Source organism: Anomaloglossus baeobatrachus, unplaced genomic scaffold (genome assembly GCF_048569485.1).
Source record: "Anomaloglossus baeobatrachus isolate aAnoBae1 unplaced genomic scaffold, aAnoBae1.hap1 Scaffold_347, whole genome shotgun sequence".
Classification (NCBI taxonomy): domain Eukaryota; kingdom Metazoa; phylum Chordata; class Amphibia; order Anura; family Aromobatidae; genus Anomaloglossus; species Anomaloglossus baeobatrachus.
Genome location: NW_027442835.1, coordinates 182,063 through 206,686, shown reverse-complemented (window position 1 = coordinate 206,686; position 24,624 = coordinate 182,063). Strand labels below are relative to the sequence as shown.

The 24,624-nt window shown below is 49.3% G+C and overlaps 1 protein-coding gene across 1 annotated transcript in view; it reads right to left on the bottom strand.

Moving 5' to 3' along the window:
- LOC142272289 (uncharacterized) overlaps window positions 1-24,624 on the bottom strand; it is a 66,375-nt gene that overhangs the window by 4,970 nt on the left and 36,781 nt on the right. Inside the window, exons 8-11 of the mRNA XM_075332501.1 lie at window positions 24,447-24,541; window positions 24,138-24,317; window positions 23,933-24,056; window positions 23,736-23,849 (exon numbers count right to left, since the gene is read on the bottom strand). Coding sequence (XP_075188616.1) covers window positions 23,736-23,849; window positions 23,933-24,056; window positions 24,138-24,317; window positions 24,447-24,541 — 513 coding nt within the window. The remainder of the gene's footprint in view (window positions 1-23,735; window positions 23,850-23,932; window positions 24,057-24,137; window positions 24,318-24,446; window positions 24,542-24,624) is intronic.

Below are 24,624 nucleotides of genomic sequence, written 5' to 3'. Positions count from 1 at the left end.
CTCTGTGAGTTTAACCGAGGTATTGCACTCTGCACTTGTGCTATTTTTTACAGTGGCACACTTATATACCCCTTATCCTCTGCCATAGTCTGCAGCAGAGTCTTTGCACGGTGGACCCTGACTGTCTGACATTCCTTTAGGTTTTATTATCAGACAGCCCCCCGTAACATTAGGACTGAGCCAAGGGTCTGGCAGTTATGTCAGAATATCAGCAGTTACACCGTTACATACAAGTACTTGAGTCGCGGCTCAAGAGTATAGACGATAAACCTCAGACCATGGTGACATCTGCACATGATCCTCGACTTGCTCTGCCAAACAGATATTCTGGCGATGCCAAATCATGTCGTGGTTTCATTAGTCAGTGTCAGATACACCTAGAGGTCAACTCTTCTCGCTTTTCTACGGAGAGGTCCAGAGTAGGCTTTATCATCTCCTTACTTCAGGACAAAGCCTTAGAATGGGCGACTCCCTTATGGGAGCGCTCTGATGTGGTTACTCTGAGACATCAAGACTTTCTTGATGCTCTTAAAGAGGTATTCATGGGTCCGCAGGTTACCCATGATGCGACCCTGAGACTCTTAGATCTATCTCAGGATTCGTTATCCACTAGTTCTTATGCCATTGCTTTTAGAACTCTGGTGGCAGAACTAGATTGGCCAGAGAAGGTGTTGATTCCTATATTCTGGAGAGGGTTGGCAGGCTATGTCAAGGATGCCCTTGCTACTCGTGAGGTCCCTGCTTCTCTGGAGGACTTGATCACATTAGTAACGAGGATCGACGTACGCCATAGGGAACGTAGACTCGAGGTCTCTTCCTCACGCCCTAAGCATCGGGCTATTCCAGTTGTTGAGGGTCCACTACCATCTTCCTCAGCATCTGAAACATCTCCCACTCCTATGGAGATAGGTCATACGTCCTCCAGACTACGCAAGTCTGGTACTCCTATATGTTACGTATGCCGTCAGGCTGGGCACTATGCCAACAAGTGTTCTAGTCGTCAGGGAAACTCCCAGGCCTAGTAACCATTAGAGGGGGGTTACTAGAGAAGTCTTCTGCACCCTCTAAGTGTAGTATCCCAGGTCAGCTCTCATTCTCTGAGAATCCATGGCCTATTATGGCTTTTGTGGATTCGGGAGCTGACAGGACTTTTGTGTCCTCAGGATTTGTAAAGGGACACAATATTCCCTCTATCATGTTAGAGGCGCCTATTCCTGTCCGTGTTGTTAATGGGACTATGTTGTCTGACTCCATTACATTGAGGACAGTTCCCTTGCGCCTTTCCCTGCCTCAGGGTCACATAGAGGAGATTTCTTTTCTTGTTTTGCCTGAGGGTATAGACGACGTCCTTTTGGGTCTCCCATGGCTTCGGACTCATGCTCCTCACATTGACTGGGAGTCCGACAGCATTATTAGTTGGGGTTCGAAATGTCAGTCCCGATGTCTTCCCTTACCACCTAAGGTCGTTGCGGTTGCATCAACTGATCTCTCTCCCATACCTACACCCTATTTGGATTTCGCTGACGTGTTCTCCAAACAGGGTGCTGAGGTTCTTCCACCCCATAGGCCGTATGACTGTGCCATAGACCTTATCCCAGGTTCGGTTCCACCTAAGGGCAGGGTTTACCCCCTGTCGATACCTGAGTCGGAGGCCATGTCGACCTATATAAGAGAGAGTTTAGAGAAGGGCTTCATTCGTAAGTCTGTCTCTCCCGCGGGAGCTGGGTTTTTCTTTGTTCGGAAGAAAGAGGGTGATTTGCGTCCCTGCATAGATTACAGGGGTCTCAACGCAATCACAATAAAGAACAAATACCCGTTACCTTTAATTTTGGAGCTCTTTGACAGACTGAGGGGAGCTCAGGTTTTTACGAAGTTGGATCTGCGGGGTGCGTATAACTTGGTACAAATTCGAGAGGGTGACGAATGGAAGACCGCTTTTAACACCCGAGACGGTCACTATGAATACCTCGTCATGCCTTTTGGTTTATGTAATGCACCCGCAGTATTTCAGGACTTCGTAAACGATGTGTTCAGGGATTTACTGTTATCATCCGTCGTGGTGTATCTGGACGACATCTTGATTTTTTCTCCTGATCTGGAGACTCATCGTCAGGATGTCGTTCGTGTCCTTTCCCATTTAAGGGAGCACTCATTGTTTGCTAAACTCGAAAAATGTGTATTCGAGCAGTCATCCTTGCCTTTTTTGGGCTACATTATCTCACAAGAGGGTCTGGCTATGGATCCTGCGAAGCTCTCTGCTGTCCTGGAATGGTCCGAACCTCATTCCTTGAAGGCGGTGCAACGCTTCTTAGGATTCATAAATTATTACAGGCAGTTCATACCCCATTTCTCTACTTTGGTGGCCCCTTTGGTGGCCTTGACTAAGAAAGGTGCTAATCCAAAAGTCTGGTCTACTGAGACATCCCAGGCTTTTGAGGCAGTAAAAAGACACTTTTCAACTGCTCCCGTTCTTCAAAGACCCGATGAGAATAAGCCCTTCCTCTTGGCGGTTGATGCCTCTTCAGTGGGTGCTGGTGCGGTCTTGTATCAAAAGAACGGTGCAGGTAGAAAAAGGCCGTGTTTCTTCTTTGCTAAAACCTTTTCACCGGCAGAGAGAAACTATACCATTGGGGATAGGGAACTGCTCGCCCTGAGATTAGCCTTGGAGGAGTGGCGTCACTTGCTGGAAGGAGCGAAACATCCTTTCCAGGTCTATACAGACCATAAGAATCTGACGTACTTACAAACCGCTCAGCGTCTGAATCCTCGCCAAGCCCGCTGGTCCTTGTTTTTCTCCCGCTTTCACTTCTCCATCAACTATCTGTCTGGGAGTAAGAATAACAAGGCAGACGCTCTGTGTCGCTCTATGGTTTCTACCCAGGAAGAGATTGACGAACCTCGTCTTATCCTTCCCTCCAGGGTTTTTCATACGCTCTCCCCTGTGACGTTAGACCAAATCCCACCGGGCAAGACCTTTGTGCCGCCTGATCGACAGAATGATATACTGTCGTGGGCCCACACCTCAAAGGTGGGTGGGCATTTTGGTATTAGGCGGACACGAGAGTTACTGGAGAGGTGGTATTGGTGGCCACACTTAGCCAGCCACGTCAAGAGATATGTCGGTTCCTGCTACTCGTGTGCTCGCAACCGTCCATTACGGCAGAGACCGGCTGGGCTCTTGCATCCTTTACCAGTGCCAGATAGACCATGGGAGGTGGTAGGCATGGACTTTGTGGGTGATCTTCCGTTTTCACAGGGACATAGATTTGTGTGGGTCATTACGGACCATTTCTCCTGGATGGTTCATCTCGTACCATTATCGAGAATCCCGTCTTCCAGGGTACTAGCCAATCTATTCCTCAAGCATGTCTTTAGGCTTCACGGGATGCCAGATCGTATCATTTGTGATAGAGGCCCGCAATTTGCTTCCCGTTTCTGGCGAGATCTTTGTAGCCTTCTGCAAATTGAGTTGAATCTCTCTTCGGCATACCATCCGGAGACCAATGGTTTGGTTGAGCGTACCAATCAATCCATGATTATATACCTTCGACACTTTATTGCTGAGAACCACGATAACTGGTCCTCCCTCCTACCCTGGGCAGAATTTGCCCTTAACAATTCGCTGGCTGAGGCCACTGGGCAGACACCATTCGTACTCAATGGGCAACACCCTAGGGTACCGGTACCGTTTCCCGCTGCTGCACCTTCTCCTCTTGTGGCCGACTGGGCAACTAATGCCAGAGAGGTTTGGGATCGGACTCAAGAGTCGATCCAAGCAGCTAAGGTCCGTATGAAGATGGTGTCCGATCGGTTTCGTCGCCTGGCTCCTGTCTTTTCTCCAGGGGATTTTGTGTGGCTCTCTGCAAAACACGTGAAACTTAGAGTGAGCTCTGTCAAATTTGCTCCTCGCTTCCTGGGTCCTTATGAGGTTCTTCGACAGGTAAATCCTGTAGTCTACCAATTGAAGTTACCCGTCCATCTTAGGATCCATGACAAATTCCATGTTTCACTGCTATAGCCGGCTATTTTACCTCACGCTCGTGAAGTGCACTCTCCTGCCTCTGATTCCTCTCGTTCTAGCTATGAGGTACGAGCCATAGTTGGTTCTAAGATGGTTAGAGGGCGCAGGTTCTTCTTGATAGATTGGGAGGGCTATGGCCCGGAACATCGCTCTTGGGAGCCTGAGGAGGCTGTCCATGCTCCCGACTTAGTTGCCGATTACCTGCGTCGCCAGGAGGGGGGCCCTTGAGGGGGAGGTACTGTTACGGTTGCTGTGGCTCTGGAGACTATGTCCGGATTTCTTGCTACTGCACATGTGCAAGCGCTGGAGACTAAGTCCTATCTTGGAGCCATTGCACATGTGCGGGTGACATCATCGCTGACACGAGGTCACATGTCTCTGACACCTTCTAAGCTGATTGGCCACTGGTCATGTGCTTGTGACACGTGGTCACATGTCTCTGACACCTTATATGCCGATTGGTCGCTGGTCATGTGCTTGTGACGCTTTGCTCGGTGATAGGCCAGCGTGACGTTATTGCTGTCATTCTGGCAGCGGATTGGCTCTGGTGTCCTCCATCTTGGATGAGGCACAGAGTCTATATAAGACCCTGACGCACGCCGCCCGGCGCTCAGTCCTCTTGGTTCATGCATGAGGGTAGACGCCCTGTGCACGTCCCTCTAGGCATCTCTCTGTCTATGTTAGGTGAGCGCTACCGGCAGGGTAGCGTTCTTATACCTTACAACTTCGGCTGCAGTCCGTATCCTTACCTCTTAGTGGAGCGGACATAGGCAGGTGCCTGAGGCACATGGTCCGGCTGGGCCTTGTGATTCTACTCATAGGTGGACGTTGCCGCTAGGGTAACGTTCCTTATACTGCGTCTGGCAGTTGTTCGTATCCTCGCACACTAGGGGGGCGAACAGAGGTAGGAGCTTTGTGCGGCTTATGCTGCTGTCCGTCTCTTTTGCACCACTAGAAGAGCGGACCTAGGCAGGTGCCATATCTAGTGGTTCGTGTCCTCGCACACTAGTGGAGCGAACGCAGGTAGGAGCTTTGTGCGGCTTACGCTGCTGTCCGTCTCTTTTCCACCACTAGAAAAGTGGACCTAGGCAGGTGCCATATCTAGTGGTTCGTGTCCTCGCACACTAGTGGAGCGAACGCAGGTAGGAGCTTTGTGCGGCTTACGCTGCTGTCCGTCTCCTGGCACCACTAGAGGAACGGACCTAGGTAGGTGCCATTTCACGCTCACTGCTTTTGTCTCTGTGATCTTTAACAGAGACCATTCCACACACCCTCCAAGTAAGGGAGGAATTGCTTTATTTTCTAAATTATATTCCTCTGTGAGTTTAACCGAGGTATTGCACTCTGCAATTGTGCTATTATTTTTTACAGTGGCACACTTATATACCCCTTATCCTCTGCCATAGTCTGCAGCAGAGTCTTTGCATGGTGGACCCTGACTGTCTGACATTCCTTTAAGTTTTATTATCAGACAGCCCCCCGTAACACCAACTGCCTTGCCCACCCTTCCAACATTCTTCCTGATATGTTAGGGACTAACACTTGTCTCATATTTCCATAAAGACTTGATATATTTGTGGCATGGATGTCCCTTAATATGATCGCATCCATCTGATTTGCCTCATATTTGTTATTTATGTTGTATAGTTTCTTCATTATCCCTTGTTTCACATGTTCAAACTGGAGAGTCTGGAATGGGCGCAAGTCATACTTTGCTCTCAACTCCTCACACGTCATCCATCTCCGTTCTGTATCATGCATCAGGTTTTTTAGAGTTCCAATCCCTTTTTCCCTCCACTCTTTAAAGAGATCATTTTTCCTTCCCTGTGGAAAGTCAGGACAAGCCCATATATTAAAGGAATTTGGAGATGTTCCAGGCTAACCCGAACTTTTTCCTAACCGCCTTCCAAGTCATCACTGTGTCTCTACAAATCAGTGAGTGTTTAATATTGGGCGGCAAATTTGGAATGGAGGTATGTAGGATTGAACTCAGGTCCCAAGGCTTACAAAATTCAGCCTCTATATCCCAATCAGAATATCTACTTGTTCGTCTGATCCAATCGATTACATGTCTTAAGATACAGGCCAAATTGTACCCCCTGATGTTAGGTAGTCTGATCCCTCCATTTTTTGTTGACAACATTAGCTTTTTGGCACTAATCCTCGGCCTATATCCCTTCCACAAAAAAAACGTGAGAACGCTATTGTCAATCTGTTCACATCCGAGTGTTTAAGAAGCTATGGTATTGTCTGCATTGGATAGAGTAGCTTGGAAAAGCTCATCATTTTTATTAGATGATTTCTTCCCAGAAGAGTCAATGGCAAATTTGCCCAACCTTGCAGTTCACGTTCAATTTTCTCGATCAAAGAGGAATGATTTAATGAATATATGGTCTTTGTATCCCTCCCAACCTGTACTCCCAAGTATTTAATTGTATTTCTAGCTATTGGAATGTCACATAATACACCCCTCTCCCCAGCCGCTCTCTTTCCGTCCAAGAAGAGAATTTCACATTTGTTAGTGTTAAGTCTAAACCCCGCTAACCTCCCAAACTTCTCAATTTCTTCTATGACTCTACTCTATTGTGTTTTAGGTTTGCTCATGAACAGGATTATATCATCAGCAAATAAGGCTGAGTGCAATGACTTCCTCCCTACCTTGATCCCTTCAAACCACCCCCCCTCATTCAAACGTCTAGCCAGTGGTTCAATAGCCAAGTTAAACAATAGTGGTGACATCGGACATCCTTGCCTGGTTCTCTTCATCAAAGGAAATGTTTTTGACAGAAATTCCGGGGTACTCACTCTTGCCTGAGGATTTGCATAAAGGACCCTCACAAAATTCCTAAAAGCTCCGTGCAGACCAGGTGATCTAACACCTGTTCCAGCCATGACCATCTCACATTGTCGAAGGCTTTCTCCGCGTCTAAGGTGATCAAGGTTAGATGCCCCCCCCCATCTTCTCTCCTCTCCTTTACTACATCAATTGCTAGCATTACTTTCCTAATGTTTGTCACCACTGAATGCCCTTTAACAAAGCCAGCCTGGGGGAGAACTATAATCTCTGGCAATACTGCCGCTAACCTATTTGCCATCAACTTCGCTAAAATTTTTAGGTCTTGAGTAATCAGCGAGATGGGCCTATAACTAGATGGGTCTTCTAAATTCTTTCCTCCTTTAGGAATGAGCTTTATATAGGCTGTGTAAGTTAAGTGTACCCGATATGCTTTCCCCGTCCATTATCTTATTGAATAACTGTCAGTATAGGTGAGATTTGTTCCTTCATAATTTTGAAAAAACTGCCGCTAAAACCATCTGGTCCCGGGGCCTTCATCGTTTTTTACTCTCCTATAATTTGTAGCACCTCCTCCTCCGTCACCACTTTATTCAAAGCCTGTAAATTTTCCTCCGTGAGCGTAGGCATTTTTGTTCCTTTTAATCACTCATTTCCTTCTCTCCTATCATCTAACCCCTCCTCTTTAACATAAACCTGCATAGAAGTCTCCAAGAATGTCGTTTATCTCTTTGGGATCTGTTGTTTTACTCCCCACAGCGTTTCTCAGTGTCATAATATGTGTCATCGGTCGTCGTCCCCTTGCCAAATTTGCCAGTAACTTCCCTGCCTTGTTCCCGAAACGAGTCAACTCTGCCTCTTGTTGTGTCCTGTACATACTTTTTTTTCCTTTCCACCCAGTTCTCAAAATTGCCCTTCTCCTCCACCCACTTTCCTTTTGTCACCCTTGATGGTTTTTCTAGGAAGTCAGTATATGCTTCCCTGACTGCCCGGCTAGCCTCCTGAAACTTTACTTGTGCCTGTCGTTTCGCCTTTGTCGTATATCCTATCACTTTTCCTCTCAAAACTGCCTTAGCCGTCTCCCAATATAATAGTGTTTCCCAACTGTGCTCCTGATTCGTCAATGTATAATCCACCCACCATTCTATCAGTGTTCTATGGAAGTTCTCGTTCAAAGTCAAGAATGAGGGAAAGCACCATATATAATCCTGTCCTCTCTGGACTTTGTCAGCTATACTGACTACCACTGGGCTATGATCCGATATTACCATAGTCTCTATAACTATCTCTTCTACCTTCTGCAATAAATTCTCACTTGTCAGCCAAAGGTCAATCCTTGACCAAGAGTCGTGTGGGTGGGAATAGTGTGTAAATTCTCTCTCTTGCGGGTGATATAATCTCCAGCAATCCTGTAGTGTAGTTGTTTTTAACAATGCTCTCAGCGACCCCTCCGTGTTCCTCCCCTGCTTCCCCTGACTCCACCTGTCTTCTTCCTGAGAAACCACCGTATTAAAGTCTCCCCCCACCAATTTACATATATCCCCGTCCAACAAAATCTTATTAGCTATATTTAAAAAAAACACCTTTGTTCCGTATTGGGTGCATATATATATATATATTGTGGATACTAAAAGTGCCTTGAGTACCTGAAATCTTTATATGTATGTATCTTCCTTCTTCATCTGAATCTTGTGTCTCCACCTCGTGTGCACAGTTTTTATTGATCAAAATAACCCCTGCTTTCCTACCTTTTGAGGACGACCCATATACCCTTCCCACCCACATCTTGTTCATACGGAAGAACTCATCCTTTTGCAAGTGCGTCTCATGTAATAATGCAATATCAACCTTAAGCTTCTTGAGATGACGTAGTATCATATTTCGCTTGTGCGGCGATCCGAGTCCCTTAACCCCTTCACCCCCGGCCACTAAAACACCCTAATGACCAGGCCATTTTTTGCAATTCTGACCAGTGTCACTTTGACAGGTTATAACTCTGGAACGCTTCAACGGATCTTGGCGATTCTGAGATTGTTTTTTCGTGACATATTGTACTTCATGTCAGTGGTACATTTAGGCCGATATTTTTTGCGTTTATTTGTGAAAATTTAGGAAATTGTGCGAAAATTTCGCAATTTTCAAACTTTGAAAATTTATGCCCATAAATCTGAGAGATATGTCACACAAAATAGTTACTAAATAACATTTCCCACTTGTCTACTTTACATCAGCGCAATTTTCGAAACAAATGTTTTTTTCATTAGGAAGTTAGAACGGGTCAAAGGTCATCAGCAATTTCTCATTTTTCCAACAAAATTTACAAAATAATTTTTTTTAGGGACCACATCACATTTGAAGTGACTTTGAGAGACCGAGGTGACAGAAAATACCCAAAAGTGACCCCATTCTAAAAATTGCACCCCTCACACTGCTCAAAACCACATCCAATAAGTTTATTAACCCTTTAGGTGCTTCACAGGAACCAAAGCAATGTGAAAGGAAAAAATGAAAATTTTCCTTTTTAAACACAAAAATGTTACTTTAGCCATAAAATTTTAATTTTTACAAGAGAGAAAAGAGAAAGTGCACAATACAATTTATTGTGCATGTTCTCCTGAGTACGCTGATACCCCATATGTGGTAAAAATCAATTGTTTGGGCGCACGGCAGAGCTCGGAAGGGAAGGAGCGCCATTTGAATTTTTGAATGCAAAATTAGCTCCCCCACAAGTGACACCATTTTGGAAACTAGAGCCCTCAAATAATTTTTCTAGATGTTTGATGTGCACTTTGAACACCTGGGGGCTTCACAGAAGTTTATAACGTTGAGCCGTGAAAAGAAAAATTTTTTTTTTTTACCACAAAACGGTTGCTTCAACTAGGTAGCTTTTTTATTCACAAGGGTAACAGGAAAAATGCACCATAAAATGTGTTGTGCATTTTCTCCTGAGTACGCAGATACCTCATATGTGATGGAAAGTAATTGTTTGGGCGCATGGCGCGGCTCAGAAGAGAAGGAGCGCCATTTGACAGCAAAATTGGTTGGAATCATTAGCAAACGCCATGTCACGTTTGGAGACCCCCTATGGTGCCTAAACAGTGGAGCTCCCCCACAAGTGACCCCATTTTGGAAACTAGAGCCCTCAAATAATTTTTCTAGATGTTTGGTGAGCACTTTGAACACCTGGGGGCTTCACAGAAGTTTACAGCGTTGAGCCGTGAAAAGAAAAAATTTTTTTTTTACCACAAAACGGTTGCTTCAACTAGGTAGCTTTTTTTTCACAAGGCTATCAGGAAAAAATGCACCATAAAACGTATTGAGAAATTTTTCCTGAGTACGTAGATACCTCACATGTGGTGGAAAGTAATTGTTTGGGCAAATAGCGGGGCTCAGAAGAGAAGGAACGCCATTTGACTTTTCAAACGCACAGACGCAGTGCACTGATCGGCCGCTGCAGGACGCACGATCGGATGCAATACAAAAAGCGTCGGGGATACATAAAAAAAAAAGTCACGCCAAAAATTGACCATGGATGCAGATCCGTTATGTGCATCCCTGATTAGCGCTCGGCGGGACGCACGGACGGATGGGATACAAAAAGCGTTGCGGATACGGAAAAAAGTCACGCCAAAAATTGAGCAGGGATGCAGATACATTATCTGCATCCCTGATCAGCGCTTGGCAGGACGCATGGACGGATGCAATACAAAAAGCGTCGGGGATACGGAAAAAAAAGTCCCGCCAAAAATTGAGCAGGGATGCAGATACGTTATCTGCATCCCTGATCAGCGCTCAGCGGGACGCATGGACGGATGCGATACAAAAAGCGTCGGGGATACGGAAAAAAAAGTCCCGCCAAAAATTGAGCAGGGATGCAGATACGTTATCTGCATCCCTGATCAGCGCTCAGCGGCACGCACGGAAGGATGAGGTGTAAAAATGGACAGGGGATAGAGGAAAAAAAAAAAAAAAGTTATACTCACAGTACCCAGAGGATCACTGACCAGAAGTGCTGCAGGAGGAACAGCTTTACAGGAGCAGCAGGCAGATCAGCAGAATGCCCAGGAAGGACCCAGCGATGGAGGCAGATGTGATCGGGCCGGTGAAGACAGGTAAGAGGACGTCGGGGGAGAGCAGAGGGGGGGAGAGCAGAGGGGGAGAGGGGGAGAGGGGGAGGGGGTGAGAGCAGAGGGGGGGGGAGAGCAGAGGGGGAGACCGGAGAGGGAGCTGCAGAAGCAGAAAAGAGATAATGGGGGAGGCAGTCAGATCCTCGGGGGAGCAGATCGGGATGTCGGGGGGGGGTGGGGGGAGCAGATCGGGATGTCGGGGGGGCAGATCGCAGGGGGGCACGGGCAGGGGCTAACACGGGAGCGCGCAGGGGCACCACGGGAACGCGCATGGGCTGCAAGGTGAGCACAGTACTCACGTGCAGCAGGAGCGGTGACCTCAGCTACGGCGGCGGCAGCAGCGGTGGCGTGGTACCACAAGTACCAGCCACTGCACGCTGCAGACATGTTGGGGGAGGGCACGCAGGCCAGCACAGGCCTGGGGAGGCGGCCACCGGCAGATCAGACCGCCCCACTGCACACTGATTGGAGCGATTGCGCGTCATAGCACGATCGCTCCAATCAGTGCTGCAGGGGCTGGGGGCGACATGTTTGAGGTCCACCTATGATATGCTGGAGCAGCTGCGGCATCTCATAGCTGGATCTCACAGTATCGCACTAATTCGGGCATTATTTTTGCCGAAATTAGTGCGAACGATGTGGTTGGCAGTTCAGATTTGAACAGCCAATCACATCGATCGTCGATAGGGGGTGGCGATGCCGCCCCCCCTGGGGTCAAGCAAAGGTCCCCTGCTGTAAGAAACAGCAGGGGACATCATTTGAAAGCTGTTGCTATGGCCACGGCAATCAAATGAAGTTTAGGCAGTAAAATTACGTCCCTGGTCATTAAGTCACGTTAAAATAGGACGTAATTTTACTGCCCGCGGTCGTAAAGGGGTTAACATTCCACGTAATGAGCGTAACCATATTCCCCAAAATCAACAGTTCCTTTTTCAGGCCATCTCGCATGGATTCCCCGACTCTCTTCCCCTCCCCTTCCCCCACCCAACTGTATATACCCCCTCCCATCCCCAACTTTACAAATACAATTAACCTCTTCCATTTTTTCTGAGATGATTGAGACTCCTTTCAAACCCCTGCTTCAAGTCAAGCTCTCCATGAAGCCACCCCACTAAGTCACCTCTCCTCTTCTATTGGCTATTAACTCTTTGCCCCTGAACAGCCTTTATAAATTTATCAAGCTCCTAAAACCGTCATTAAGAGAAGAGAAAGAGAAAAAAAAAAAGGCATTAGTAAATGATAAAAGGGAAAAAGTGGTAAGCATGAAAAAGAGAGAGAGAAAAAGGGAGAGAAAGAAAAAGAGATAGAGAAGAAGAAAGGGAAAAGGAGGTAGGCGAGGCTTTAGAGAGTTAAGGCACATTTGTCACCATACGGCTCCATTCACCAGTCCCAAATTAAGTCCTCTTCTTGTCCTACTTGTTCATGAGCTGCTACCTCTTCCTCCTCTTTTCCCAGCTGAAGTCGCCATCTGTCGCTTTTCCCTCAGACTGGCTGGTCTGGATCTCGATTGACTCTACTCTGGCTTGTTTTCGGATCTAACAGCAGATGTTTTGTTTGCAGGATCTGCATGTTTCGGATCAGTGAAAGTCCCTTCTTTTCTATTCCTCTCCTGTCGCTGTGTGCTCACCTCCTGTAGTATCTCTCGCTCTGCTTCCGAAGGATCCTGAAAATTCTTTGTGACCCCATCTGCTTCTCTTACTCTTAGTATTGCTGGGTATAAAAGCTGAATTTTAATGTTTTTGTGATAGAGGGCAGTGCAGATCTGGCTAAATGCTTTTCTTTTTCGTGTGACTTCTGCCGAATAGTCGCCAAATAATAGAATCTTGCGTCACTGAATGCATAGTGCCTGTTTCCTATTAATGAAGGCCCGTAGAATTTCTTCTTTATCTTTGTATTCCAGGTATTTAATAATAACTTGTCTTGTTCTGGATATTTCACCTTGCCTGGAGGTATTATCATTGTTACTGTGACCATCTCTTTGCTCCGTTATGGGTCCCACTCTGTGCGCTCTTTCTACACGGCAGCTATGTGGTAAGCCTAAAGCCTGGGGTAATTCTTTTTCACAGATTGAGTCCAAATATTTTGTTGTCACTGTCTCAGGCAGACCCACTAGCCTTAGGTTATTCCTCCTAGACCTGTTTTCAAGATCTTCTATTTTATCCTTCATAAGCTGAGCATTAGTGTCTAGCTCCTTAAATCTGCCCTCCAATCTTATCAGATTCTCTTCATCATCAGAAACTCTTTGCTCTGCCTCTGTCCATCTCATATCATGGTGCTCCACGTCCTCCTGCAGCGGAGCCAAAGCCTCCTTCACTGAGGCTGCTACTGCCTCTCTGATGTCTGGTGTCAGGTGATCTGCCACTTCTTTTGCCAGCCTTTTGTAATTAATCTCATCTCTTTCCCATAAGCCCAATGTCTCTGTACCACTCTGCATACTCTGAATTCTTGTTATCTTGGCCTCCTGCATCGTCAAGCTGCTGCAGCTGCCTTTGTTGTGCCTCTCCCTCCACCCCCTCCTTCTTCCTCACTGTCGGCGCCATGTTATCTGCACTCACCCCCTCCTCCCTCTGCTGTGCTCTCGGCTTGAGTGGTGTTCCTCCGCTCCTCAGGAGATAACGATCCATGCACTGACAGCTGGTGATTCAGTGCAGCCTTTATATGCTGGTCTGGGGTGCCGTTTGCTTCTGTAAGTCGCTGTATATTGCAGGGGCTGTATGGAGCTGCTCCTTCCCCCTCTTCACATCTCAGCGCTGGAACAGGACGTCACATTTCTTTTTTTAAACCATAACATCAGAAATTAAATTAGGGAAAAAATGAATCTGTTTTCCAATTTCGAGATCTAAGAGTTACATTTTTGTTAATTCAGACCTCTCATTCCTAGCACTAGTTCTCTGCAATGTGCTACAGTATATAATCTGACTGATTTTCACAATGTGACTGCAGGATAATGAGGGACAGGGGGCTCCTATACTGTCCCTCATGCTAGGAGACCCTAGGCGATCCCTAATCTCTGGATTACCCCTGAAGGTGTTGATGCCCTTATCCCGTACCTTGCTATTCTCCTGACTAGATCTAATCAGTGATCTCCCAGGGAAGGAAAGTGAAGAAGTATGATGGAAATACAGATTAAGACAGATGGGAAAACTAAAACTCAGGCACACTGCAAACTCACAGAAATAAACAGTGAGAGACTAAGGAGAAAAGCAAGAGCAGGAAGGCAGAAACAAAAGGACAACAAGGGTTAACACCACAACAGTTCACAGCAATAATGCACAACCACCACCCGTTAGTCTGTGTGACGGGGTTCTTTTCCGATATCATACAATCAACAGAGCAAGAGATGGCTGAAGAATCAAATAAACATTTATCTCAAGCAAAACAGAAGGTTCATAATATAATCCACCACACAGAGGGTAAAAATAGTCCAGTAATGGCATAAATGTCCCAGGGATGAGTCACACTCCTCCAGCAGTCCTTCTCCAGGGATATCGGGGTTTCTCACAGTTTCTCAGGGGTACTGGCCGCAGCCTCAGCTTTCCCTCAGAAGTTCAATCCTGCTTCTTCTCTCTTGTAAGTCTCACCCAGAATCACTAATCCCCCAGGTAAGCAGAGAATTTAGGTGGATCCCAGGCCCAACTCCCCCAGACCTAGGGACAGGAACACTACAGGGGGTGATTACCTACAGACAATACAATGTACACACAAGGAATACAAATAATGGACAGTGAACCGCACCTAAAATACGAACTTACACAACATGATACACATCCCCCCCCATATTCCACCATCACAACTTCTCCCTCCTTCTTAATAAGTTAGTACGTCATGAGGTCTACACAGACCTCTGGCCACCTCACTTAAGTCCATGTTGCTCAGCTGTTGATAGTCCCTTGTATGGCAGTAGGGTTGTTAGGACAAGCTTCCCTTTGTGTCCTCTTTCACTCAAACTGTGCTTCCTGCACCCATAAATTGGCACTATAACTCCCCAATGTCATTTCCCAGGAGGATATCAGCGGGCAGTCCTCTCATAACTCCAATCCAGCATAGTTTTTCCCCATAACCATAATCCAAAAACACAGAAGCTCACGGTATATATTTTAGAGTCCCTCCCGCCAGGACAATGGGGATTCCAGTGCCCTGGTGAATTGCCTTGGGTCGAACTACAGGAGGGTCAGCGATAGTGAGGAAGGCTCCTGTGTCTCGAAATCCTGACACTTTGTATCCATCGATTAAGACATCCTGCAAGTGTGAAGCCCCACAAGTGCGGTGTCGGTGCATTACCTTCAGGGACTCCACGCAGCTGGATCCTGTCACAGGTAGGAGATCTTCTTCTAGGATTGTCGTGACACCACTCTCAGAATTGCGGTCAGTGGGGACCGCCACTGCAGGTTGAGGGACGCCTGGGGCTGATGGTGGGTGCAGTCAGTTGTAATAGCCTCCTGAGAGTGAGGCAAGCCCCAGGGCCCTGTGTAGGTGTGTAGAACCACAAGGCGCAGAATAACTCCACACAAGCAGAATGTCTTTCAGGGGTTTTACTCACAGAAGGTGGCAGAGTGAGTAACCCGGGCGTAGCTGGGATGAACCAGGCTGGAACCAGGTGTCCTTCAGGCTGACTGATGAGGGTGGCTACCGACTCGCCTTCCTTAGCCCTTCTGTGGTTTGTGGTAACCCCGACTTTTAGTCCCTATGGGGGTCACCCAGGGAAGTAGCTGCTCCCCTCGTCTGTTTGCCGTTTGCTTGTCGCCTGGACCAGATCACTCCAGCTGCTTGCCTCCTGTGAACTATGGGCCCTAACTGTGGCTACGTGGCTGCGGCTTTTGTGGTGTTGTGGCGTGGGCTTTGAGGGCCCCACACCGGCAGGTTTAGCAAGGAAAGGTGGATCTATCCCCGCACCGGGATCTGCCGCCCGTTTGGGCCTGGTACTCCCCGACAGTCTCCGTACTTTCCACTACGCGGCTCTCTCTCCAGCTGTGTGTGGGGTTCGGGCAGCACTACCAGGTGACCGTTCTCCCCCGTCGGTAGTCACTGCGCGGACGCTGTTAGACTGCAACAGCTCCAGGGTCTGCTTCTCTCGTCTGCTTTCACTGAGCTGCACACTAAACCGGCTCACTTGAGGGACCTGCACTGCTGCTCCTGTCTGAGCTCCACTTTCCTGCTCCTCACTCCTCCCCACTCTGCTTCAGACTGTTCTCCTCCTTCCTCTTTTCCCTTTTGTGCCTGCCTACGCCACCTAGCAACCAGGCTCTCTACCACACCCCTTGAGTGGAGATGGAGGCTTCGCCCCCTCCACTCCTTAAGTGGAGGTGAAGGCTTTGCCCCCTCCTGGGATCCCCAGGGGTCCTCTCAAAGGTACATGTGTGAGACCTGATCACTATGCGCCTGTGTAGTCACACCTCGGTCAGCCTTCTGGATTACCTGTATTGTACTGTCCCCAGCATGGGTGCAGTACTCAGTGGTGCCTGACCAGGTCAGGGGCGCCACATTCCCCCTTAGTTATCACCAGCACGTCCTCGGGCTGCAAGACAACATTTTAAAATGCATAAAACATTAAAACATGGTAAAACTTTTAAAACCACCAGGTACCATACATCACCACCCTCCACCCACAAGTCCGTTAACCCACCCAAAACCCTCTCACGTTGGCCGCGCCTTCAGCCACTTCTGGCAGGATGTAGAGGCGGCTTTCATGGTCTGGTGGTCTTCAGGGCATACCTGGCCTGGTGGAGCCGCGCCTTCAGCCTCTTCTGGCAGGATGTAGAGGCGGCCTCCACAGTTGGTGCTGACCAGATACCCTCTTTGTGGTGGAGAGCCAGGCCCCATAAACAGGCGTGCTCCCTGGTTGCAGGCGAGCCAAGGCCCCATAAACGGACGTGCTCCCTGGTTGCAGGCGAGCCAAGCCCCTAAACAGGCTGGCTCTGGTGGTGGTACCTCTGGGGTAACTATTTACACTGCGAGAGTTTGTGGCTATAGCCAGTTCATAGCCTTAAGGTTCATGGGTTTCTCACATTAGTTCATGTGGGCTCATTCTTAAACATTAACGTTACAAACTGGTCAAAACTGTAACTTGCTGTACTTTACTTTACTTTAAACAGATTCCTCCTCACCAGGGCTTGGGCCTGTAGGGCTGCGGCACCTGTTGCTTTCTTCATTTCTCTCGTCATCGGAGGTAGTCTCATCAGTGGGTTCTTTATCTTTCCTTTCTTCTTCTGTATCTGTTTCTTTTTCTTGTGGTATGGAGACAGCTGGGTTTCTATAGGAATCTCTGGTACATGGCGTAACGTCAAGTGCATACCATCCTCTTTCTCCTTGATGCATTGTGAATTCCACTGTATCTCCCATCTGTAAGTTCCTTCCTGGATGTCCTCTGGGCAAATGGGCTCTCACATCCCTTCTATTCACGAATATACCTTCTTTCATACCAGGAGCTACTATGAAGCCATATCCACTCTTTAAACTGAAATCTTCCACAACTCCACGACAAAGTGGACCTCTAACCTGGGATTTGGCCCTTCTCAGGAACCGTTTCTCTTCCAAGTCTCTGGCCATGACTTCGTTTTTCTGCTCTGGAGACTGCGGTGCAGGGGAAAACTTTGTTCTGCTATGGCGCCGTGTCCTACGGGCTGGATTCTGCTGGGCTGCTACTTCACTGCCTGCAGGCCCCCAGGTAAGGTTTCTGGACAAATCTTCCTCTTCATCCCAGCGGGAATACGGCAGCATCTCTGGCTCGGGGCATGGATACACTGCTGATGGCTCCGGGGTCGGCTTCTCAGCTTCCTGGCCTCCTCTCCTCCTTAGTTCTTCTGGGCACTCCTGTTGTGGCAGCGCCGGGGATGGGTGGTCATCAGCAGGCCCGGGCGGGGGACTCTTTAGCGTGGTTGCTGCAGAAGCCGCCTTGGGGGTGTGCGGAGGGAGCAGATACCGGTCCACCATCTCCTGTGGGAACTGGGCCTCTAGGTCAGCCTTCAGCTTCCAGTATTCGGGGTCCTCTCCTATCAGGGACTTCCTAGACTGGGGAGCGGTGTCTGCTCTGGCCTTGCAGGCCGGGGTAAACAGTGGTACAGTCTTGTCTTGGCGGGCCGCGCCTGGCATGGCGGCGGCCTGGATCAGCGTTGCTGTCGCAGTCTCACTCAGGGTCGCAGCTGGAGTCTTAGCGGGCATCGCTACTGTGGCCGGTTCTTGGCGGGCCGGGCAGGGCATCGCTGCGGCGGCCTGGATTGGCGTCGCAGCTGCGATGGGATCTGTGCAGGCTGGGCTGGGCGTCGCTGCAGCGATCGGAGCTTGGCGGGCCGCACCGGGCGTGGCTGCGGCCTGGTTCAGCACCTCGCCTGCGGCGTGGATGAGCGTTGCTGCTGCGGTGGGGTCTTGGCGGGCCGGGCCTAGCAAGGCGGCGGCCTGGGTCAGCGTCACACCTGCGGCATGGATGAGGGTCGCGGTGGCAGCCGGATCTTTGCGGGCCGGGCAAGGCATCGCTGCGGCGGCCTGGGCTTGGCGGGCCGGGCAGGGCATCGCTGCTGCGGCCTGGTCCAGCGTCGCCGCGCCGGGCGCCTCTTCAGGGACCGCGGGCGTGGCAGCAGGGGTCGGGGCACTCGCGCTGGCAGGGGCAACACTGGACTCACCCATCGGTGGCACCATCGGGGTCTGAGTCGTCGCCGCTCGGTCTGGCACTCGTCGCATGGCTCTCCCCTCGTAGGCCTGAACCGCTGCAGCCATTTCCAGAAGCTCCATTCGTTCCTCTCTGATCTGCTCTACGACCCGGGTCTCCAGTCGGTCGCAGAACTGGGCAAGTTCCCGATACCACCAGGCAGCGGAGCCTGGCTCTGGGTTTCTGCGTTCAGACGCCATTTCCTCTGCGCCTTCTTCTGCACGATTTCCCAGCAGCGGACTCGTCGCTGCCTCCAGTAGCAGGCTCTTCAGTTTCTGCTCTGCCTCTTCCAGCAGCAGGCTTCTGGCTCCCTTTCTGTCCCGACGTCTCTCAACGCCTCCGCTCTCTTCACTTGCGAGGTCAGGGCTCTGCAGGGGATCTCTGGGTAGCCACACCTCTTCGTGGGCGGTAACTTCTCCCAGCGCGGGCTGCTGTTGTTTTTCAGCGCGCTTTTCATGGTGGCAATATGGCGGCGCTTCCAATTTTCCAAGCGGACCGCCCAGGCACATGGTCACCTGTCTGAACAGGTCTAGTCCTTATCCTGTTCGTGACACCAGATGTGAAGCCCCACAAGTGCGGTGTCGGTGCATTACCTTCAGGGACTCCACGCAGCTGGATCCTGTCACAGGTAGGAGATCTTCTTCTAGGATTGTCGTGACACCACTCTCAGAATTGCGGTCAGTGGGGACCGCCACTGCAGGTTGAGGGACGCCTGGGGCTGATGGTGGGTGCAGTCAGTTGTAATAGCCTCCTGAGAGTGAGGCAAGCCCCAGGGCCCTGTGTAGGTGTGTAGAACCACAAGCCGCAGAATAACTCCACACAAGCAGAATGTCTTTCAGGGGTTTTACTCACAGAAGGTGGCAGAGTGAGTAACCCGGGCGTAGCTGGGATGAACCAGGCTGGAACCAGGTGTCCTTCAGGCTGACTGATGAGGGTGGCTACCGACTCGCCTTCCTTAGCCCTTCTGTGGTTTGTGGTAACCCCGACTTTTAGTCCCTATGGGGGTCACCCAGGGAAGTAGCTGCTCCCCTCGTCTGTTTGCCGTTTGCTTGTCGCCTGGACCAGATCACTCCAGCTGCTTGCCTCCTGTGAACTATGGGCCCTAACTGTGGCTACGTGGCTGCGGCTTTTGTGGTGTTGTGGCGTGGGCTTTGAGGGCCCCACACCGGCAGGTTTAGCAAGGAAAGGTGGATCTATCCCCGCACCGGGATCTGCCGCCCGTTTGGGCCTGGTACTCCCTGACAGTCTCCGTACTTTCCACTACGCGGCTCTCTCTCCAGCTGTGTGTGGGGTTCGGGCAGCACTACCAGGTGACCGTTCTCCCCCGTCGGTAGTCACTGCGCGGACGCTGTTAGACTGCAACAGCTCCAGGGTCTGCTTCTCTCGTCTGCTTTCCCTGAGCTGCACACTAAACCGGCTCACTTGAGGGACCTGCACTGCTGCTCCTGTCTGAGCTCCACTTTCCTGCTCCTCACTCCTCCCCACTCTGCTTCAGACTGTTCTCCTCCTTCCTCTTTTCCCTTTTGTGCCTGCCTACGCCACCTAGCAACCAGGCTCTCTACCACACCCCTTGAGTGGAGATGGAGGCTTCGCCCCCTCCACTCCTCAAGTGGAGGTGAAGGCTTTGCCCCCTCCTGGGATCCCCAGGGGTCCTCTCAAAGGTACATGTGTGAGACCTGATCACTATGCGCCTGTGTAGTCACACCTCGGTCAGCCTTCTGGATTACCTGTATTGTACTGTCCCCAGCATGGGTGCAGTACTCAGTGGTGCCTGACCAGGTCAGGGGCGCCACACAAGTGGCGTTGCCATTGCCCTGGGTTGCTTCAGGACAAAGACCGAAGGCCGTACACTCCCAAAGGGGCATCTATGGTGCAGGGGTCAGTGGTACAGATCAGAGGAGGTTGTAGTAGCTCTTCCTCAGGCAGGATAGCGTGCACAAGATGCACCGGATGATGTGGAGGTGCATGGGGCTCCCTTCAAGTCCTTGCAGGACAACTCGATTGCAGGTGTCCAGGCTACCCACACCCATAGCACCTCTTCTGCATCGTACTCCTTTCCATTTGCATCTGGAAAAGGCATTGGGAGAACCTGGGGACAAAGGCCATACACTCCAAAAGGGGCATCTATGGGGCAGGGGTCAGCGGTACACTCCAGTGGAGGTGGTTGTACCTCTTTCTCAGGCGGGATGGAGTATACAAAATGCACCAGATGAAGTGGAGGTGCATGGGGATCCCTTTGAGTCCTTGAGGGACAACTGGATTGCAGGTGCCCAGGTTGCCCGCACCCATAACATCTCCTCTCTGTAATTCCCCCAGGGCGTGGTCGGACCTATTGGGGCACAGGATTGTGAGCCGTGGTTGTCATAGGCCTGCAGCTGGTTAGAGGGGCAGATATAACTGGAGAGGGCCGGCGCTCAGGAGCAGGCTGTGGCTTATTATCCAGAAGCCTCCTCCATTGCGGTTGGAAAGTAAGGACGTCAATCAGCCAGGACTGCAGCTCTATGCAAGGTGCACGGCGTGTGCTCCCTGACCCATTCCCGTATTTCTGAGGGACACTTGTAAAGAAATTGTTCTATAAGAAATACCTGCATAACGTCATCCACAGTGAAGGCATTTTCCACTTCCAGCCATCTATGACATGCCTGGGACATCTTATGGGCATATATTCTAAACGATCCCCCCATGGTGCATGGGAGGTCTCTGACTTGTGCCCTATGTGAGTCTGGGGTGATAGCATGGTATTTCAGGATAGTCCGCTTTACAATGTTATAATCCTGGTTCCGCTGAGAGTCAATGAGCCTCTGCCAGGCTTCCATTCAGGAGTCCCACTAACAAACGCATCCAGCCAGAGTGAGGCACCTCTATCATGGCACACTGCTGCTCAAAGTCCTTGAAGAACCACTCCACATCTCCAGAAGCCTCATGAAATGCCTTGAAATCTGCCCGGGTGATCCGTACAGGCTCCCAGATCGCTGGGTTTACACTACTCCAGCAGTCCTTCTCCAGGGATATCGGAGTTTCTCATAGTCTCTCTGGGCTGCTGGCTGCAGCCTCAGCTTTTCCCTCACAGGTTCAATCTTGCTTCTTCTCTCTTCTAAGTCTCACCCAGAATCACTAATCCCCCAGGTAAGCAGAGAGTTTAGGTGGATCCCAGGCCCCCCTCCCCCTGACCTAGGGGCAGGAACACTACAGGGGGTGATTACCTACAGACAATACAATGTACACACAAGGAATACAAATAATAGACAGTGAACCGCGCCTAAAATACGAACCTACACAACATGATACACAACCCCCACATATTCCACCATCACAACCTGTATCACAACACCTTACCAGACCAGTATAGGTAAACTATAGCTGGCATTAATGGAATAGACACCGCCTTAACAGTTGAATAACCTGCAAACATCTCTGTGACATTGGTCCACAACATAGACAATTTCAAAGAGATTTTTTTTCCAAAATATTTAAAGACAGATGCTGGAAATTTAACGGGGTTGTCCGGGACTATAACGTTGATGGCCTATCTTAAGTGGGCTTTACACTCAGTGACATCGCTAGCGATGTTGCTGGTGAAAGCACCCGCCCCCGTCGGTTGTGCGTCACGGGCAAATTGCTGCCTGTGGCGCACAACATCACTTACACCCGTCACACATACTTACCTGCCTAGCGACGTCGCTGTGGCTGGCGAACCGCCTCCTTTCTAAGGGGGCGGTTCGTTCGGCGTCACAGCGGCGTCACTAAGCGGCCGCCCAATAGAATCGGAGGGGCGGAGATGAGCGGGCTGAACATCCCGCTTACCTCCTTTCTTCCTCATTGCGGGCGGCCGCAGGTATGATGATGTTCCTCGTTCCTGCGGTGTCACACATAGCGATGTGTGCTGCCGCAGGAACGACGAACAACCTGCGTCCTGAAACAGCAACGATATTCGTGAAAGGAACGACGTGTCAACGATCAACGATTAGGTAAGTAATTTGGATCGTTAACGGTCGTTCCTGCGTTTCACACACAACGACGTCGCTAACAAGGCCGGATATGCGTCATGAATTCCGTGACTCCCAGCGACATCTCGTTAGCGATGTCGTTGCGTGGAAAGCCCGCTTTAGGCTTTGTAACCAAAACAGGTAGCAGGGTCTTGCTGTCTGCAGGTAATCATTTGGGCTCCAATTCATCAAAAGCAGCGATCTACACTGAAAAATGACATCAAGGACTGGAGTGAGATTTCTAGCATAGGGAACGCCACAGATTGTTATGAATTAGAGAAGAGGTGGCATTACACCCTTGTTCTGGCCAAGCTTTGCCCATTTTGGCAAAGCTGATTAAAATTGGCGTGAACACACACACACACAGAAGCCTGTCTCCATTCGGCTTTAGACTCCTGCAACTAAGACCTTTGGTCACATGTTGTGATGTCAAAAAGGTCCTTAAGCCCTTAAGCCAGTGTTTCTCAACTCCAGTCCTCAAGACCCAGCAACAGATCATGTTTTCAGGTTTTCCTCAAAATTAGACAGGGAATAATTCCATCACCTGTGCGACATTAAGGAAATCCTGAAAACATGCTTGAGGAAAATCTGAAAACATGATCTGTTGGTGGGTCTTGAGGACTGGAGTTGAGAAACACTGCCTTAAGCAGTCATTTAATTGGCATATAAACACTGGAGAAACTAGGAGAATCGAAGCCTGAGAAATTGCCCAGCTTGCTCTAACTTTGCCCTAATGCCAGTGCTGCATGCCAGCCTGTGTCCTGTTCAGTTCTTTTAAACTTCAGCAATTAAAAGACCTTTGGTTACATGTCACATGACTTTAAAGTCATCAAAGATCCTTAAAGAATCAACCTTAGGATACAACTGATGGGGTCCCTAAGAAAGTGGGGTTCCTGAGAAATTATGCAATTTAACTGCTCCCAACGCTGGCCCTGACTGTAACTAGGGCTTAGTTTTGGGGTAGGTCTTATTTACTGGGAAACAGGGTATTCATGACCCTCTGCAGATCTTTGAGTTGACTTTATAATTACATAGAGAAGGCATTAGAAACAAACAGCAGAAGAAGCCGAAGTAAAGAAAATACAGCTGAAAAAAAACAGAGCAGAAAGTCTAAAAATGTAAACACAAAATGAGTGCAGAAAGTACATGAGTAGATATCTCTTACTGGATAGAGCTGGAGGAAACACATCCTGAGGAACATCGGGAGCTTCTTGGTTACAGTCCTGCGGGAGAAGAGGACGGGGACATCTCTCTGGTGTTGTTCTCTTACTGGATAGAACTGGAGGAGACACATACAGGGGCTGAATTCATTCCTTACATACAGATAATTATAGGCCGTGTGTATTTAGTCCTGTCTATTACCTGGTGATGTGAGGGGCTGGGGAACCTCCATCATGATGTCCTTGTACAGATCTTTGTGTCCTTCTAAATAATCCCACTCCTCCATGGAGAAATAGACGGTGACGTCCTGACACCTTATAGGAACCTGACACACACAATGATACCGTCACCCACGATCCCTTCATAGCGTTACTGTATAATGTCCCAGCATTCCCAGCAGTGTCACCTCTCCAGTCAGCAGCTCAATCATCTTGTAGGTGAGTTCTAGGATCTTCTGCTCATTGATGTCCTCATGTATCGGGGGGTGAGGTGGAGGCCCCGTGATTGGGCTCAGGGGTCTTCCCCATCCCTCAGACACAGGGGCCTGACAGCGCTCACTAGAGGTCTTCTTCACTACTGTGTAATCCTGGTTATGGAGAGACACAGTAATAAATCTCACTACAGACATTTCCAGAGTCCTCACCTCTCCAGTTCTGTCCATCTGTTATTCCCATAGATAAGAATGATGTAATGTGACGTCATCAGAATCTCTCACCTCTCCAGTAAGCCGGAAGAGGATCTCTAGGGTGAGGTGTAATATCCTCTCCGCCATCTTGTCCCTGTCCATATCCATCGTGAACAGGAAATTTTCTGAAACAGAAAAAAATCACTAAAAGGATCCGATATTATAAGGACCTGAATCGGAAGGAGATGAGCCGATATGTAAAATTAAT